The 17,142-nt window shown below is 41.1% G+C and overlaps 1 protein-coding gene across 6 annotated transcripts in view; it reads right to left on the minus strand.

The window, feature by feature from the left end:
- Window positions 1–17,142, minus strand: part of FMNL2 (formin like 2) — a 332,468-nt gene that overhangs the window by 29,452 nt on the left and 285,874 nt on the right. For all 6 annotated transcript variants that reach the window (XM_070799509.1, XM_070799474.1, XM_070799495.1 and 3 more), the window contains 3 exons: window positions 8,308–8,382; window positions 3,687–3,797; window positions 745–894 (listed from right to left, as the gene is read on the minus strand). In XM_070799509.1, the coding sequence (XP_070655610.1) occupies window positions 745–894; window positions 3,687–3,797; window positions 8,308–8,382 (336 nt within the window). The remainder of the gene's footprint in view (window positions 1–744; window positions 895–3,686; window positions 3,798–8,307; window positions 8,383–17,142) is intronic.

Consider the following 17,142-nt stretch of genomic DNA (forward strand, 5'->3'; position numbering starts at 1 on the left):
AGGAAATGCAGGGGAAAATAAACGGACTGTTCAGAGAGGAAAAACCACATCTCTCCAAAGAGACACAATTCATTTCACAATCAAGGGCACTTTCAATCAGAATTCAGCAAAAGAATCTGGTCTTCACAGTGTTTGGGTTTTCAAGAAGTACCATATTCCTGTTCATTATACTGAGGGGACACTCCTTGAAAGAAATAGGTATGTGGGAAAATTTGCTGATTTCCTTGAAAATGCTACTGTTGTGATGAATCTATTTAGAACCTAAGGACCCATGAAGCAGGAAAGTGAAGAACCACATCATAAGGTCACTGGATCAGCCTGTCCATGGCTTACGTGGACACGTTTGGTACAAGGTACTCATGTTCAGAAGAAAATACTTCACCAAACCAAAATGTTTGAATTGCATTTCCTCCCAGGTAATGCCAATCTTCTTCTTTTTTTTTTTTTTTAACACCATCCTGTAATGCTTCTGTGCTCATAACTAAAAGGGAAATCTGGATGCAGCAGAAAACTGAGCAGTGAATGAAGGCAAGGCAGTGAGTTTCACTTAGTTGTAAGTAACACACCTGCCTTCTTTGAAAGAGCCCAGAATGGCTTCAGGTTGCTTTCTAGCTCAAGTTACAGCTCATTCCTAGACTCCCCATCCTTCTGTTTGCTGTCATAAAAGCCATAAAAGCTAACATCTATTCTGTTTTGCACCTAGCCAAAACGTTAGCCATTTTTCCTTTTCTGAGAGGTAGTTACATGAGAGATGTTTTCTTCCAGTTCCTCCACCCTCTCCAAGGCTGCATTCTTGGTTTCGGCATCTTCCAGAAGAGCTCCCACATCAAACACGTTGTCCAGGTAAGCCTGAATCTGTACCTGCAATTTGTCACTCTCCGTGTGCTTCAGCTTCTAAAAAACAAAATGCAAGAGAACATGGTGTTAGGATAATTGTCAAATAGAACATAGTTACCCAACAGCCTACATATTTTTGTTTGTTCCTTCCAAGGGAGGGTTTTCTATCTCATCCTCCTTAAGAGAACTCTGGAGTAATCATCTAAGAGGGTATCATCAGATTACTTTCTGGAGCTTACCCTCTCCCAAATATACACACATTTCCCCCTAATCCTTCCTGTAGATAGATTTCCCATGCAGATATATTTCAACGTAAAACATTTTTGATGCAGGTGAAATCAAGATAATAGAAAAATCATAAGGGAACAGCAGTCACAAGTAACATAAACCCCAAGGGGTGTCTGTGTGGTAGAAGAGATTAGAGTGGGTGGTATCTTGCCTGGGTAGTGATGATAGTTCTGGTTGGGGGTGAGGTTGGGAGGCGGGAAAGACACTGATAGAGTATCTTAGCCTTGGGGACTATTTTGGCACTAATTGCTTGAACATATCCTCCATAATTAGATGACTAAAACACTTGCCCAACATGAGAAGCTCATGGCTCTCAAAGCACAGATTAGGAAGCGTTCTGCCATTCTCAGCATTCTAGGGTCAGGCATCCCAAAGGAAGTCAACCAGCTCTAAGGTAAAATTAGAGGTCGAGTAATAAATCAGTCCATCTTTTTTACAAGTACTATAATTCAAGTGAGCAAGTGAGTGGTTACAATAATATCTGGCACATGGATGATGCCAGTAGACAGTTACTGAACAGATAATGGTGACTTTCAAGGCTGGGTTTTTGTAAACTAATGAAGCATTTATTATATGCTTACATTACTCTTATAACCACTTCTCTCTATCAAGGTTCAGCACCAACAAGCCAGGAAGTTAGAGAAACAGAGTTTTGGAAATAATCTTACACTTTTAAGAGGAATTCTGCTCTACAAATAAAGTCTCAGGAAAATGGATTTTTCTCCTGGGTCTAATCTAGAATTCTACATCTTAGCTGTCTCAAAGAGAATATGTTCTATCTTAGTTTACAAAAAGAAAAAAATTTCTGAATAAGGGCAAAGTCTAGAAAAGAAATGAAGCAGCAGCTTAGTGGGATTCTTCACAAGATTCACAGTGAGTAACAGGTGCTGATGGCACTACCTGTCATATTCTGTAGCCTGAAATGAGCTCTGTGCAGCCATCACAAAACTGAACCCAAAACACCATTAGCAATATACCCAACTTTCACAATATTGCTACTCTCAAAGAATGCAGAGAAACAGAATAGACAAACCATAGTTCAAAGCAGGAAAAAACTATTGAATACAATGTGCTGTCAAATATATTAGTGGGTCTTTAACAGGAAAGAAATTTAAACAAACTTTTCAATGGAAATCTTTCATAGCTCCACCTGAGTAGTCATGTACGGATGTGAGAGTCGGACCATAAAGAAAGCTGAGTGATGCAGAATTGATGCTTTCGAACTGTGGTGCTCAAGAAGACACTTGAAAGATCCTTGGACAGCAAGGAGACCAAACCAGTCAATCCTAAAGGAAATCAATCCTAAATATTCATTGGAAGGACTGATGCTAAAGGTGAAGCTCCAATACTTTGGCCACCTGATGCTTAGAGCTGACTAACTGGAAAAGACCCGATGAGAAAATTGAAGGCAGGAGGAAAAGGGGTAACAGAGTATAATATATTTGGATGGCATCATCAACTCAATGCATATGAGTTTGAGCAAACCCCAGGAGACGGTCAAGGACAGGGAAGCCTGGTGTGCTGCAGTCCATGGGGTCACAAAGAGTCGGACATGACTGAGCAACGCAACAACAACAAACCTGAATGGAGTCTTTAGACAACATTAGGCCAGTCTACTCAAGGGCAGCCTAGCTGGTCTGAGAAATAAGGCCATGAGCTCAAGAGTAACCAACTCAGCGATTCTACCTTTCAATAAACTGAGGGTACCATCAGTGTAGTTCTCTGGCTTCACCCTTAACAACAATGAACTCTCCAGGTGAAATCTGGAGATGTCCAAGGGAATTACTTCTATTTTCTTCATTTCTAGAAACAGCCTTGAAACTGAGGTCAACAATTCTTACCCTATTGCCAGCAGTCTTTCAAATTCAGGTGAATCATTCCTTAAGCAGAAGGGAAAACAAAACTGCCTGTGTCAAAGGACATCTGTGTACACACAGTTACTTAAGTCTATTTATGATTTTCACATCAACTTTGTTCCTAAGGGGAAGAATTTCAGGGAACCAGCTAAGCACTTCTGCAAGGGAGCAAGAAAAAGAGAAACTTTAGCTCTCTCTTCTTCTAAGAACTAAAAGCAGAATTTCTAAAGCCACAAACACTTTAAGCAGAATTTAACAGCTACACAAGGAAGTCTCTAGTGTCCATTTCCTCATTATTTTTTGATGCTCTAAGCATTTATTCATCACTTTATGGTAGCCTTCATTTGACTCCCCCTGCCCAGATGGAGTCCCTAGAGTAACTAAGAGCACACAGTGCCCAACAGACCTGATGAAGGGTGCAGCAAGACTTGACCCAGGCAGAGCTCAAAAGCAGAGGACAGCTGCACCAAGGCTCCAGGAGGTACTAAATGCTGTTGACAGAAGACAGTGTCAAGTCCCAGGAGACCTGCATGGATCCAGCTTCCCTGACAGATGACATTGCTCAGACGGGTTCCTTTAACTTGCACTACAACACCTGACTGCATAGAGCCTTAGGTGATCTTTGGTCATTATGGAAGTGCATCTTTGAGGGTCCATCATAAATCAAGTCTCATCTTAGAACCAAAGCTTAAAAGCTATACTTACATCCAAGTATTCATCCAGGCCTAATTTGGTAAATTCATATTGGAGGTGAACTCTGAAATTCATGTCTTCTACTGAGTGGACTACAATATTAATAAACTGCATAGAGGCCACCTGAAATAAAATTGCCAACAGGTTAGAAGAGGTCCAAACTCATTTTCTCAGCATAATCATAGGCATATACTTTCAATTTCACAAATCTAAGCTCATTTACCAATTTGATTTTCCTTTGTTTCACTGGATCTTTAGAAATATTTTACAATAAAAAAAAAAATTTACGATTTTTAAAAATGCAAAAGTCCCTGTATAGCACGGGGAGCTCACTTTGATGCTACATGATGACCTAGGAGGGTGGGATGGAGGCTCAAGAAGAAGAGGGTATATGTATACATATAGCTGATCCACACTGTATAGCAGAAAGTAACACATTATAAAGCAATTACACTCTAATTAAAAATAAGCTAATTAATTTAAAAAGAATTATTTTTTCAATGAAAAAAATTTTTAATGTGCAAAAATGAATAGTAGTACCACAATAAGATATCCTTTCATATCCCCTAAGATGGCTTTAATCAATAAGAGAATAACAAGTTGACAAAACATGAAAAAACTGGAACCCTCATCCACTGCTGACGGGGATACTGTCAAGCAGCCACTTTGAAAAGCTTGACAGTTGTTCTACATGTTATTCAGAGTTACTGTGCTACCCAGCAATCCCACTTCAAGATACATAATCAAGAGAAATGAAAAAATACATCCAGATAAAAATGGGCACACAAATGGCCATAGTAGCATTATTCATAATAACTAAAAAGTAGGGGAAACAAAAAAATCCCAATGTCCATGAATGGATGGATTTTTAAAATGTGATATATGCATACAGTAGAATATTATACAACAATGAAAAAAATGAAGTCCTACACATGCTACAACATGAGTGAACTTGAAAACACTGTGCTAAGGGGAAAAAAAAAAAAAAGCCAAATACAAAAGACCATATACATTATGATTCCATTCATGTGAAATACTCAGAATGGGAAGATGTGTAGACAGACAGTAGGTTAATAGTTGCCTAGGACTTGGGGTGGGAAAAATAACCACTCGTGGTAACAGAAATTCTTTGTGGGGCAACAAAATGTGCTACTTTAGATTGCAGTCATGATGGTACAACCCTAGGAATATACTAAAAATACACTGAACTGCACACTTCAGATGTGTAACTTGGATGGTATGTTAGTTGTATCTCAGTCGTGTCCAACTCTTTGCAACCTCATGGACTATAGCCCACCAGGCTCCTCTGTCCATGGATTACCCAGGCAAGAATACTGGGGTGGGTTGCCATTCCCTTCTTCAGGGAATCTTCCTGACTCAGGGGTCAAACCCAGGTCTTCTGCATTGCAGCAGATTTTTTACCTTCCAAGCCACCAAGTAAGGCCCAGTTACATCTCAGTAAAGGTATTTTTAAAAAGTCTTATAGGCATATAGAACAACCTAAGTTATTACAGGTACACTGTAAAAAAGTGACAATTATTACAATGAAGAACATTTAAATTATATGCAATCACAAGGTAATCTCTTCTAAAACTATACTGGGGGACCCACCATACCAACAAAAGAGCAACAGAACTTCTCATCCATTTTTCCATTTTAAACAACTAACCAGTTTCTATTCCATGAAAGTCTTGGATTTGCTACTTTCTTCCCACAACTGCATCAGTGGCTCTGATCTGCCACAGAGAAAACCTGTCCCCAGTTTAGTAAACAACAGAAACAGAGTTTAACGTAGCTATTTTATTTTTAGGTAGGGACAGTCAGTTTATTTACGGGGAAAATCTCTCTCTGATGCTCTCCCTCTATAACCACCCAGAGACTAGAAAGGAGGTGTGACAGAGGGATCCAGATTCACATTTACTCTGCAAACTGCTTCACCCTTCCTCTCTTCCCCAAGCCCTTCTTCCTTTACCTTGTTTAAAGTATTGTTTATCAAGTTAGATTCTTCTTTGAGTATATGTTATCCACTGGGTATCTGTGGAAGACGTGTCAGCTCTCTAGGTTACACAGGACTCTGTTGTGATTTACTACAAAAAATTACTTCAAGTGCTAATTTTGTCACTTTTTTGTTTTCTTTTGTCCACCAAAAAATATTTAGAAAGGTCTTGTGCAACATCTGAAGCATTTATATTATGTTTTAAGGGAATATGTTGTTTGGGAGGTTTGACAACTTAATTGCATTCCCAAGACAGTTTATAAAAAGCCTCATTATCTGGAAAAAAATATGGCCGGATTTTGGCATTTTTCTGTTACTCTTCTGAAAGCAGGTCTAAATGATCTGTTGAGTGTTATGATACGCCTAAGAGGCAACTCTTTGCTAGATGGCACATGAATTGAGCACACAGTACTGATATACTAGCAGTATCTAAATAAGACTCCCAATGCATATATATTATATATACATGAATAAATGAACTGACAGGAAATATGCTCTCATTTGTCAACAGTACAGGTGTTCTAAAGGGCTTAACACCATTTATCATTTCAGTAGAAACTCAAATGGCAGAGGGACCTGGTATGTATGATAAATGAGTGAAGTGGGTCATGTGTAATACAGTAAGGAATGGTGTGGACTGTGACAAACTGGCACGGTTACCTTCAGACTTAAGGAATAGGGACTACTTGGCTCCAGCAGCTTATACTCTGTAAGAACAGGGACCAAGCATTACTAGAACTTATTAATTCTCAAGAAAATCTAAAAATCTGTATTTTTAGGCCCAATTTCCAATACTTTTAATGGAAGGACATCACTGTCAGACTAAACTCACAAGTCTGTATGTATGCTGACTTCAGCCTGGAGCTTCCAGTTTGCAACCTCAACTCTAAAGGAATGAACAAGTTCCTCCTACGAAGGCAGAGGAAAGAACCTGGTCACGTGAGCAAGAGCACGGCTTCTTTACATTTTTTGTCACCAGGGCCTTAAACACTCCAACAAAAATCCAAACAACAAGAACTTAAAAAGTCAATGTAAAAGTATTCCTTGTTTCAAATTTATTTTTTTACCTTTTTTAAAAGTATATATACATATGCTTTATGGAGCAGAAAACCTCTATAAAAGACTTCAACCAATACTGTTTTGGGAAAGGGCCAAGGATTAGGATGCATATGAAATTTGAGGACCCAGAAAACATCTTTCAGATAAAAAGGGTTAGAAATCTACAAAACTACAGTCCATGTTTTATAACCACTGAAGTAATTCAAATGAAAACAGCCTAGCATCGTAAGCACAGGTTTTGGAAAACTTGACAACAGAAGAAGTGAACAGGCTATCTGCTCCAGGCTAGACGGGATCTAGGAAATTAAGCCCAAGTAAAGGAACTCCTGAGGTCCAGAAGATCCTGAGGTCAAATAGACTGGGTCAAAGAAAGCAGACCTGGGTATACGCGGGGGTAACCTGGCTCTGGAAATCCTCTACAGTGGAGTCTACTTTCAGTCCAGGATTAAGACTTAGGTACACAGATTCAGAGGTGCTCAGAATCTTTTGCTTTTTGTCCCTGAGGAAGACAGTTATGATGCTGAATCACAAGTTCTTACAAGCGATTTACCCCGCTAAGGAGAGGGGCAATACCATTGCACCCTCGAAGAATTACTAGAGCTGGTAATCAAGGGAGGAAAACACAAAATCACTGCTGTGTGTTCATTTGGGGATATATACTACCAGGCCTACAAATCAAAGCACTTCAGTCTTGGAGAGCAGTCTGGAGAAGGCCACTGGATGGGGTCTGCAGAAGGCACAACGGTCCAACGCTCCTGGTTTCTACTTTAAGGATTCTTATGCAGCACTATTGACTTCTCAGGGCTTCCCTGGTAGCTCAGTCAGTAAAGAATCTTCCTGCAGGGCAGGAGACCTGGGTTCAATCCCTGGGTGGGGAAAATCCCGTGGAGAAGGAAATAGCAATCCACTGCAGGATTCTTGCCCGGAAAATCCCATGGACAGAGGAGCCTGGTGGGCTATAGTCCATGGGATCACAAGAGTCGGACATAACTTAGTGACTAAACCATCACCACCATTGACTGCTCAAGCTGGCTCCTGCAAGCATTTGCGCCAACTGTTAACTTTCTTTTCACAAATGCATGGCTTCCCCCTTTATGCTATAAACACAGTTGATTCTTGAACAAGATGCCTTTGAACTGTGTAGGTCAAATTTTTTTCAATAACGAAGACTAGGTACTACGTGACCCACAGTTGGTTGAACCTGCAGATGTGAAACCACATAACCAGAGTAACCACATAACCACTGTAAGTTAACAGGAGGTTTTCCCACTGTGGGGAGAGTTGGGAGCCCTCAACCCCCTGCATTGTTCAAGGGTCAACAAAAGCACTGTAACCAATAAATACTTTTGGCCTTTATGATAGAAAAAAAAAAAAAAAAAACCTGGAGAGAAATGCCATAAAGGTCAAATACAGATGAAGAGAGCAAGTCAAATTTGAATCTATAGCATATAAAACTGTTTCCTATCCTTTGTAACATTATAATACATACATATATATAATATATAAATGTAAGTGGATTTAAGAAATAACTGCTAAATCTGAGTTGGCTTTATTGAATGTAGTACTGAAATAACTCACCATAAAATCTATGTTATTGTCCTCATTCCTGAAATGTTCCATCAACTTCTCAAAGCGTTGTTTTTCTCCACAAACCTGAAACACACATTACCATTGTGCATGTGAAATTCCAAACGTAAGCACTCCAAAATTAGATGCAGAAATTTTAGCACTAATAATTATTTCCAGAACATCTATTTTATCCCCCCTCTCACACGCTGTTTACTTCTCTCCTGTTAGTTAATGCACAAGTAGCAACATGAGCCAGCACCAAAGCTCATCCTCCGTTTCTCTTACATGTTCTCTTCATGGCCTAAAATTCAAACCAAATGTGCTCTTCTTTCACTGGTCACTTTTTTTGTTGCACCCATCTTTTTAGCTGGCATTCACAATCCCAGAATGTTGGTTATGGTTTTTAAAAAAATGACCACACTTTTCCTTTATACAAAAGCACTTTTGAAACAGACACGCTAACAGATTTTTCATAATTTTGTATTTAAATTCCTTGAGAAGCAGATTCAAAATGTGTATATCATGTCTAACATGCCTAATAATTATTTTTATTTATTTTTAATTGATTGATGATTGCTTTAAAATATTGATTTCTGTCATAATAATTTTAAGCATAAACTATAACATAAAAATTTGGGAAGCTATCTAATTCCTTCAAGATGAGGACAGAATTTTGCAGTCATTTTGAAGCAGCACTCCAGAGGCCTGAAATATATGCATTCAGCTCGAATGAATGCTTCTGCTGAACAGGTAAAATAAGCAGATAAAATACTGTGAACTCCAAAGTCCCAATGTATTCTGCATATACAGGGAATTAAAAACATGGAGCTAAAAACACAGTCAAAGAAAGATTTGTACCAAATGACAACAACCCAGAGACTTGTGCCCAAAATCAAAAGATAAACTTTAATTCTTTCAGTGTCTTTGTCTGCCTTTTTGTTTTTGGAGCAAAGTACTAAATCCACTAGTTTATTTCCTTACACTTTCAGAAAATTGCAACCTGAACACCCATGGGCTCCTTGTTGACAGTAAGACAGTCTTTGGTATTAATATTTTGTGAATTTAATTCAGGTTTCACATGCTTAGTTTTCTGATTCCCTTTGTGATCTTAGAAATAATCAGACCAATCCTAAAGATTTCTCCTAAAACGACATTTCATAATGCTATAATGCACCCATTTAATTCTGTCATGTTAAATTTGACGCACGTACACACACACACCCACACCCACACACTTTGGTGAAGAGTGTGTCCAGTGAAAGCAGGAATTTTATGTTGTGCTCCCTACTCTATCCTCAGCACCTACAACAGTGCTAAGCATGTTGTAAATTCTCTATATTTGCTGAATTGCACTGAAAAGAGGATAAACAAGATATTATGTTAAAATATTCTTAATGAAACGGTGAATGATCTACTATTGCTCCCCATGATGTTTTACAATAAAACAAGAACCTTTCAGACCTCTGTAAACAGGGACAAGGGTTAATCTTTACTAGTGGTTCCTGTGCCTTAACTGTGTGCTAGGAACACTCAGTAGACTCCCTCCCCTCTGAAAAACTTCTATTCTCATAGTGAGTTAATTTTCTCAATAGACTAGACCACAGTTTACTATATTCCAATGACAACTCCCCATTTATCTACACCCACTTTAACAAAAAATAATTACAGAAGACAGAGGAACAGTGCATGGGCTGGGTCAGAATGAAGAGAAGCAGGCTCCAGAAGGGAGAGTTTAAAGTGAAACCTTTAAAAGACATACATGTGTGTCCAATCCCACCCTAGAAAGCCCGAGTTAGGAGGCCCAGGCAAGGCTGGTGTGACTTGGGTGGGTACATTTGAAAAGTACTACAGACCATCCTGATGCTGTCCAAAGGCTGAGAACCAGAGATTTAAAAGAAGTCACATTCTGCCCTGGGGCCCACCAGACTCTCTAGAGCATATGCCACAAGTTCCGGGAAACTAAGGCTTATTGAAGGAGATATGGAAGTGCAGGATCAGCTCCCTAGACCAGGACATCAGTCACATATTGTGCTCAAAGACACAAGTGTTCCTAGCCTGCAAAGAAAGCCCAGTTGGTAAAAACTTGCAAGACTTGGTATAGAAAAAGTCAGCCTTACAACTTGAATTTTCCTTAAGAGAAACCTCAACATAAGAACCTGCTTCCCAGCAGGACAGTTTACTTTTATCTGTTTTGGGAGGTGGATATGTTGCAGGGAGAAGTCCACTCTGACTCCACGCTGGAACTATTTTTTTGACTTGGTCTCCATTGCTTTTGTTATAACCATACACAATGGCCTGCCTTAGAGAATCCTGCCTTTCTGCCTGACTGTTAAAGTGCCTTTGTTCAGAACCCTGTCCACCTGTAGATGAGAGGAAGGAAGGAACTAACACATCCCCCTGCCTGAGGCTGCCATTCTAGGAGATACCTTCAAGATTAATGGCTGTTTACTTTGTTTCCTCACCTCCCTCCCCATCTCTGATCCATAAAAGAACGTGGCATCCAGACCCCAACAAGTTGGTTATGCTGAGACATTAGTTTGCCATCTTCTTGGTCAGCCAGCTTTCTGAATAAAGTCGTATTCCTTGCTGCAACACCTCGTCTCTCAGATTCATTAGCCTGTCGTGTGGTGAGCAGAGCAAACTTGGACTCAGTAACACGCAGTGACAGGAGAAAGGAAGAGAGGTGGTTCTGGATGTGGGGACAGCTGCCAGCTTTCCTGAGAAGCAGGCGTGATCAATGCTCTGTTGAGTAGCTCAGCACTCACTGAACCAGGAGTGAACAGTGAACAGTGATGACGAAGACAATTCCTAGGAGGGCAAAATCTTCCAAATCAAAGAATGTCAGAAATCTGGAAAGTACCTTGGGGAACCTGGTGCCCTCAATTCGTGAATGAGACTGACACCTAAACAGACCAAATATCTCCAGCTTGATAAAACATCCACACAGAGGCAAGAACCAGGTTTCCAACTGCCAGCCTGATGTTCCTGCTCTCACACAGCCCAGAATGTTCAGATAAATATATTCCATTTAAGATGATAGTAAAAGCATTTCAGAATTATCTGACACCAACAGAGATGGAAAGTGTTATCATTAAGAAGCACAATCACTACATCAGGCATGCACTCAATTATCCATGCACCACAATCTCCCATGGAATTTCTGAAAATAGATGATTCCTAGGGTCTATACCAGGACGCACTGAATGAGAATCTCCATGGACAGAACTAGGAATCTGTGTCTTTAAAAAGGACTCATAACTGTTGGACCAGCAATTAGGAACCAGTGGCTTATCCAGTATTAGACTAGCTGATTAAAGCCTGATCCTTTTTTGGTGGCTCAGACGGTTAAGCATCTGTCTACAATGTGGGAGACCCGGGTTCAATCCCTGGGTCGGGAAGATCCCCTGGAGAAGGAAATGGCAACCACTCCAGTACTATTGCCTGGAAAATCCCATGGACAGAGGAGCCTGGTAGGCTACAGTCCTTGGGGTCGCAAAGAGTCGGACACAACTGAGCGACTTCACTTTCACTTTCATCCTTTTTTACTCCCAATTGTAAACTGGACAGCTACATCATTAACTCCACAACTCATTCAACTTCCAATTTAACTACACATAAAAGAAACACAATTTACTATAACTGGGTATCACAGGAATGAAGCAGGGATTGGCCCACTGTCCCTGCATGGATACAATGAATAATAAGCCAACTCCCAAATAATCAGATTGTGTCCAGAGCATTTAGAAAGTGGATTTTACACAGCTGAAGAAAGCACATGTGGGCAGCAAAGCTACTCAGATTGTTAATAAAAAGATATGGGATCAACTTCAGAACAAGAAATATTATATTAACTTTCAGCTGAATAAAGATCTGAAAAGTCATTGTACTAGACTGGTAGACTGGACTGAAATAGATATTAAGAGGAGCCTTGAATATATGCCTTTCTTTAGAAATTCCTCATTCTGTCAACAGACAAATCCATGCTGAGAACATGTGTTATGAAACAAAAAGTATTAAATACCTTTAATCTTTAAAAATAATAGACTTAAATGTCTTCCAACTTACAGCTCCTTGGAACTGGGTGCAAAGGATCCAACTGCACCAAACGACACATTGTCAACATAGATGCCAGCTTGGAGAAACCATGAAAGATTGACCACTCTCCTCACCCACTGTAAGAACTAGAAGGGCTCCCCTTATCAGCCCCACCAAGTCACTCTCTGTGAAGGTTTAGCTACACTGCTCTGCTGTCAATCTCAGCTAATGAATTCAGGGTGGTACTTTCTGACATTGTTCCACAGGAACAGTAAGGATTCTCGAGGACCCCATCGTTCCTGCTGGAAATAAAAGGAAGCGTGCAAACCAGATTCACATTTGTTTCTATGTTACTTTAGCAATCATTAAATCAGAGTATACTACAATCCCACAGGAAATGGGAAGACATGTTTGGGGAAGGTTGGTAAAAGTCGTGTTCCACATCAAAGGAAAGTTGTCGTAGCTCCTACAGCTCACATCTGGACCACCCCCGGAAACTTGGTTCAAATAAGATCATCGTGGCTGAACATGCCTCTTCTCTCCTTTGAAACTGGCCTCATTTAGAAAACTGGTGAGGATGAAAGGAACGAAACACTGATCCCCAGTTATTTTCCAAATCTACAACAGCCTACATGAGGATGCTCTCAAGGGCTTCATCAAAATGTACAGGACAGCCAGGCGCATGTTTGCATGTATATATTATTGCACATTATAAACTGCTGCATATAACTTCCATCTGCCAACAAAGACCAGACAATCTGAAAACTTCCAAGTAAAACAGTTGTACTATTACAACTGAAACTTGTCATTTCTTGACTTTTCTATTCACTGGTATTTCTCATTTCCCCACTAACTTTGACACCTTCCACCGATAACACAGCCACCAGAGTAGGGAGGGTAGGAAGTGAATTTAAGAGACACAGGCATAGAAGGCAGAGATGGAGAGAAGCCTATTCCGTCAGGAATTAGACTTCTACAGCTAGGGCTGCCAGATAAGAAGTCAACAAGGCAGAAAAACAGTATACACTCTGAAAAGTAGATACTCTGCTGTATACTTAAGAGGCATCTTCATGTATAAGTTATTTATAAATCAGTCCCATGTGAATAAATTCACTGACCCTGATTAACACTGTGTAAGGAGAAAGCACTCAGGCTGGGATCAACCCCAGCCTTGACTGTGAACACAGGCACCACCTACCCATCCCTGTGGGGTCCTGCCTAACACAGCAGCCCTCATTGCACCTTTAAGCTCTAGCACTGGTGAGGGTTATAGGACATGAGAAATAGGTCTGTGGAGTATTAAACAGGGCTTTCCTGGTGGCTCAGATGGTAAATTGTCTGCCTGCAATGCGGGAGACCCGGGTTTGATCCCTGGGTTGGGAACATCCCCTGGAGAAGGAAATGGCAACCCACTCCAGTACTCTTGCCTAGAAAATTCCATGGACGGAGGAGCCTGGTAGGCTACAGTCCATGGGGTTGCAAAGAGTCGGACCATAAAACCTAGGTTATAAGTCAGTACCATTTCTAAGCTACCATGAGCCTGGACAATTCCATGAACCTCCCTAGAATTTGGTTTATTACATCCATTGACTTAAGAGCATTAGATTATATTGTTGGTTGTCAAATCCTTTTTTTAGGAAGCATGAAAGGTTACAGTGATGCCCACCCAGGGATGCATCTCCCACTTTGGGCTTCCCGGGCGGCTCAGTGGTAAAGAATCCACCTGCCAATGCAGGAGACACGGGTTCAATCCCTGGGTCAGGAAGATCCCCTGGAGGAGGAAATGGCAGACTCTAGTATGTCTGCCTGGAAAATCCCATGAACAGAGGAGCCTGGTGGGCTACCTCCATGGGCTCTCAAAAGAGCTGGATGCCACCGAGCACACAGACAACCGGCAGCGCGAGGGGAACGCACCCAGGGATGGGGGCCTGTCAGGGACAGGAAGAGAGCACAAGTGAAGTTCCCGAGACTTCCATCCTCGTTTATTAATTCTGTATTATACTGTGTTGCCTGGTAAGATTTATTCCAGGGGGAAAATGTTTCATTGAAAGTTTTCATTGCTAATAAAAGTTGGAAAAAAAAATTATCCCACTCGGTATCTTGAAGCTCTAAAACTAATCTAGGCATGGCCATAGAACATGATATTCCCAAGCTGACTGGCCTGGAAACTCTACACAAACCAACTTTAGAGAGATGCTCTCAGCTCTGCAGGCCCCCGAGTACCAAGCTTGAAGGCCAAAGCACCATCTCATGTCATCTGGCTCACTCTGCTTATGAAGTGGATAAATCCTGCCCTGACCAGACACAAATGGCCACACCCGAGACAAGCCAGATCCATTTCACCTTTGAAGCAAAAGCATAGCCCCCTGCCAAAAACCACCTTAACCCTGTCCTCCAACATCTGTGCAGGACATTTCTGAAGCGTGTCCCAGATCATTTAGATAAACTGGAGGCCCTGGATGCAAAAGAGGCAGTGGCTTAAAGCATCTCTAAGGGGGGGCAGAGTTTAGGGGGTGATTTCCCTAAAAGCTAATCGTGGAGAAAAGATAGTTTTACAAAAGGTTTGGAATGAAGAATATTATCTCGCTAGCCAGATGTTGCAATGAACAACAGACTGCAAGCCTTCAGCCACCTCTCCGTCCCCCTGAAGGTCACAGACTATCTTTGGTTTCCCCCAGCAACAGCTCCCAGGGAACCACGCCAAGTCTACAGCCAGACTGCGGCCTGACTTACGAGGTGGGTATAAAACATGCTTCTAGGTTACTTGGATAAAAATTAAAGGCCTCTCGCTTAAGTGTTTCCACCTTGCTCTGCTGCCTGGTGCCTGCCTCAATGCTTTCTTTTTCTTTTCACAATAGGCCCCTGTGAGCTGCAGGGCTCCCCACAGAAAGGCACTGTTTTAAAAGCACAGGCTACTATGACAGTTAGACTACCCCTCTCAGGGCCTGCCCAGGAACAAAAGTTTTGTTTTCTTCTTGGGGTCACATGAAGTAAACAGTTAATGCCTCGTTAGACCTAGGAGAAAGCAAGCATCTCTTACTCTCTGTTGAGAGCATGATTACTGACAACATGGTGACCCAACAAAACCACTTTTCTGGGGTGTTCTGTGGTTGTGAGCATCTAGTATCTCTTCCCTGAGGTGACCAGACATTTCAAACACAGACACCTAATGGCTACCATGACAGCAGCCGACCACTCTGACCTGCTGCTGGCTCTCCCCTCTCCTTGAGATTTAAAAGCGGAAATGCTCATCAGACTCAAACCTTCTGAAATGAAACAACCTGATATCACTCCACTGCAGTAAAAACGAATGAAAGCCAAACAACAGTGTATTCTACAACTGACCCAACCTTCCTTCCTCATAAATTAATGAAACATTTATAATCAACTTTGGGCTGGCAGATGTCTGATTATGAACCAGAGGTTTCATCCATATAATGCTGAACACCCTTGTGAAAACTTCAGTCATTTTCCAGATGTTTCCAAATACCCAGATGTTTGGCACCAGGCAGACAAAGCATCCAGATGACTGTTTCACTTCCCATGCACATATGTTGCAGTTCTGAACAAAGAATCCTAACATAGAAGCAAAGGGCTAGTAAAATCCCCAGAGGACAACTTGTTGACATACCACACCTTAAATGAGAAATGCATTTTTATCGCTCCTCTTAAAAAAAAGATGGCCTTCATTAAATTCTAGAGAGTGAGGCTCCACCATACAATTCCTCATCAATGACATCTTTCAGGAATATTTCTAATGTCGGACTTGAAATTCTCTGGTTTCACTTGTAAGACTCACATCTCTTGGTCATCAGTAATGATTCGGATTCTTTCAAGGCTTCTATTCCCACAGGAAGACCAAAATACCTTCCAGTTGTTAAAAATGATGGGTTTTTTTAAACTGGCAAATGGCAAAGGCCTCTAGTCATTTCTGGGACAACTTGCCAGTTAGATTCCTCGATAGTAGAAAAAAGTCTAACTCTATGCTTTATCCCATTCATTTTCCCTCTCAACTTTGCTCTTTGAACATATACACAATTTGGTCAAGTGAGGTGGGCGGGGGGAACGAGAGGGACACAATGACACATGTCCAGTGGTCACCACATGTTCACTGAACCACAGCAACAGCACATGGCAGGAGCTGCGTCAATCCTGTGACATGCCCACCACAGACCTTGGGACCTGCTTAGGAGGCAGACGCCAACCCATGCTCTCCTCTTGCATGAATCACAACAAATCAAATTAAATCAAACAAAGATGTGCTAAGAACTCAGAGGCCTTGAAGACAAGGACTCTCTGCTTGCTAGATCAAAGACCTCAGTCCACAAATAGGCAAATGCCTGAAGTTTATCTGCTGCTCCTTACCTAATTCTCATTTCACGGTCTCTTCTACTTCTGTGCTCTGCCCCAATTCTGGGTCTTCGTCAGGGAGACCCTGCTTTAGCCTTTGGTCACCACGTCCACCAAGTCAAAGATGACAGGAGGTTACAGATTTGGGCAGCAGTTCTTAAAGTGGGGTCTTTGAACACTGAGGGCTCCTGAGCCCCTATTCCAGGGTTTGTGAGATCAAAACTATTTGTATAATAATACTAAGATGCTACTTACCTTTTTCACAGAATTAACATTTGCACTGGTGGTACAAAAGCAATGAGAGACGAATGAAACCACTGGTGACTTATACAAATCACGGCAGTGGCAACAAATCATATGAGCAATCACTGTATGCACCACAGCCATGCACTCTCAGTTTTGTTTTGTTTTTAATACAGTTTCACTTAAGAATATCCTTGATAATGCAATAGTTTTAAA

This window comes from Bos indicus, chromosome 2, assembly GCF_029378745.1.
Source record: "Bos indicus isolate NIAB-ARS_2022 breed Sahiwal x Tharparkar chromosome 2, NIAB-ARS_B.indTharparkar_mat_pri_1.0, whole genome shotgun sequence".
NCBI lineage: Eukaryota > Metazoa > Chordata > Mammalia > Artiodactyla > Bovidae > Bos > Bos indicus.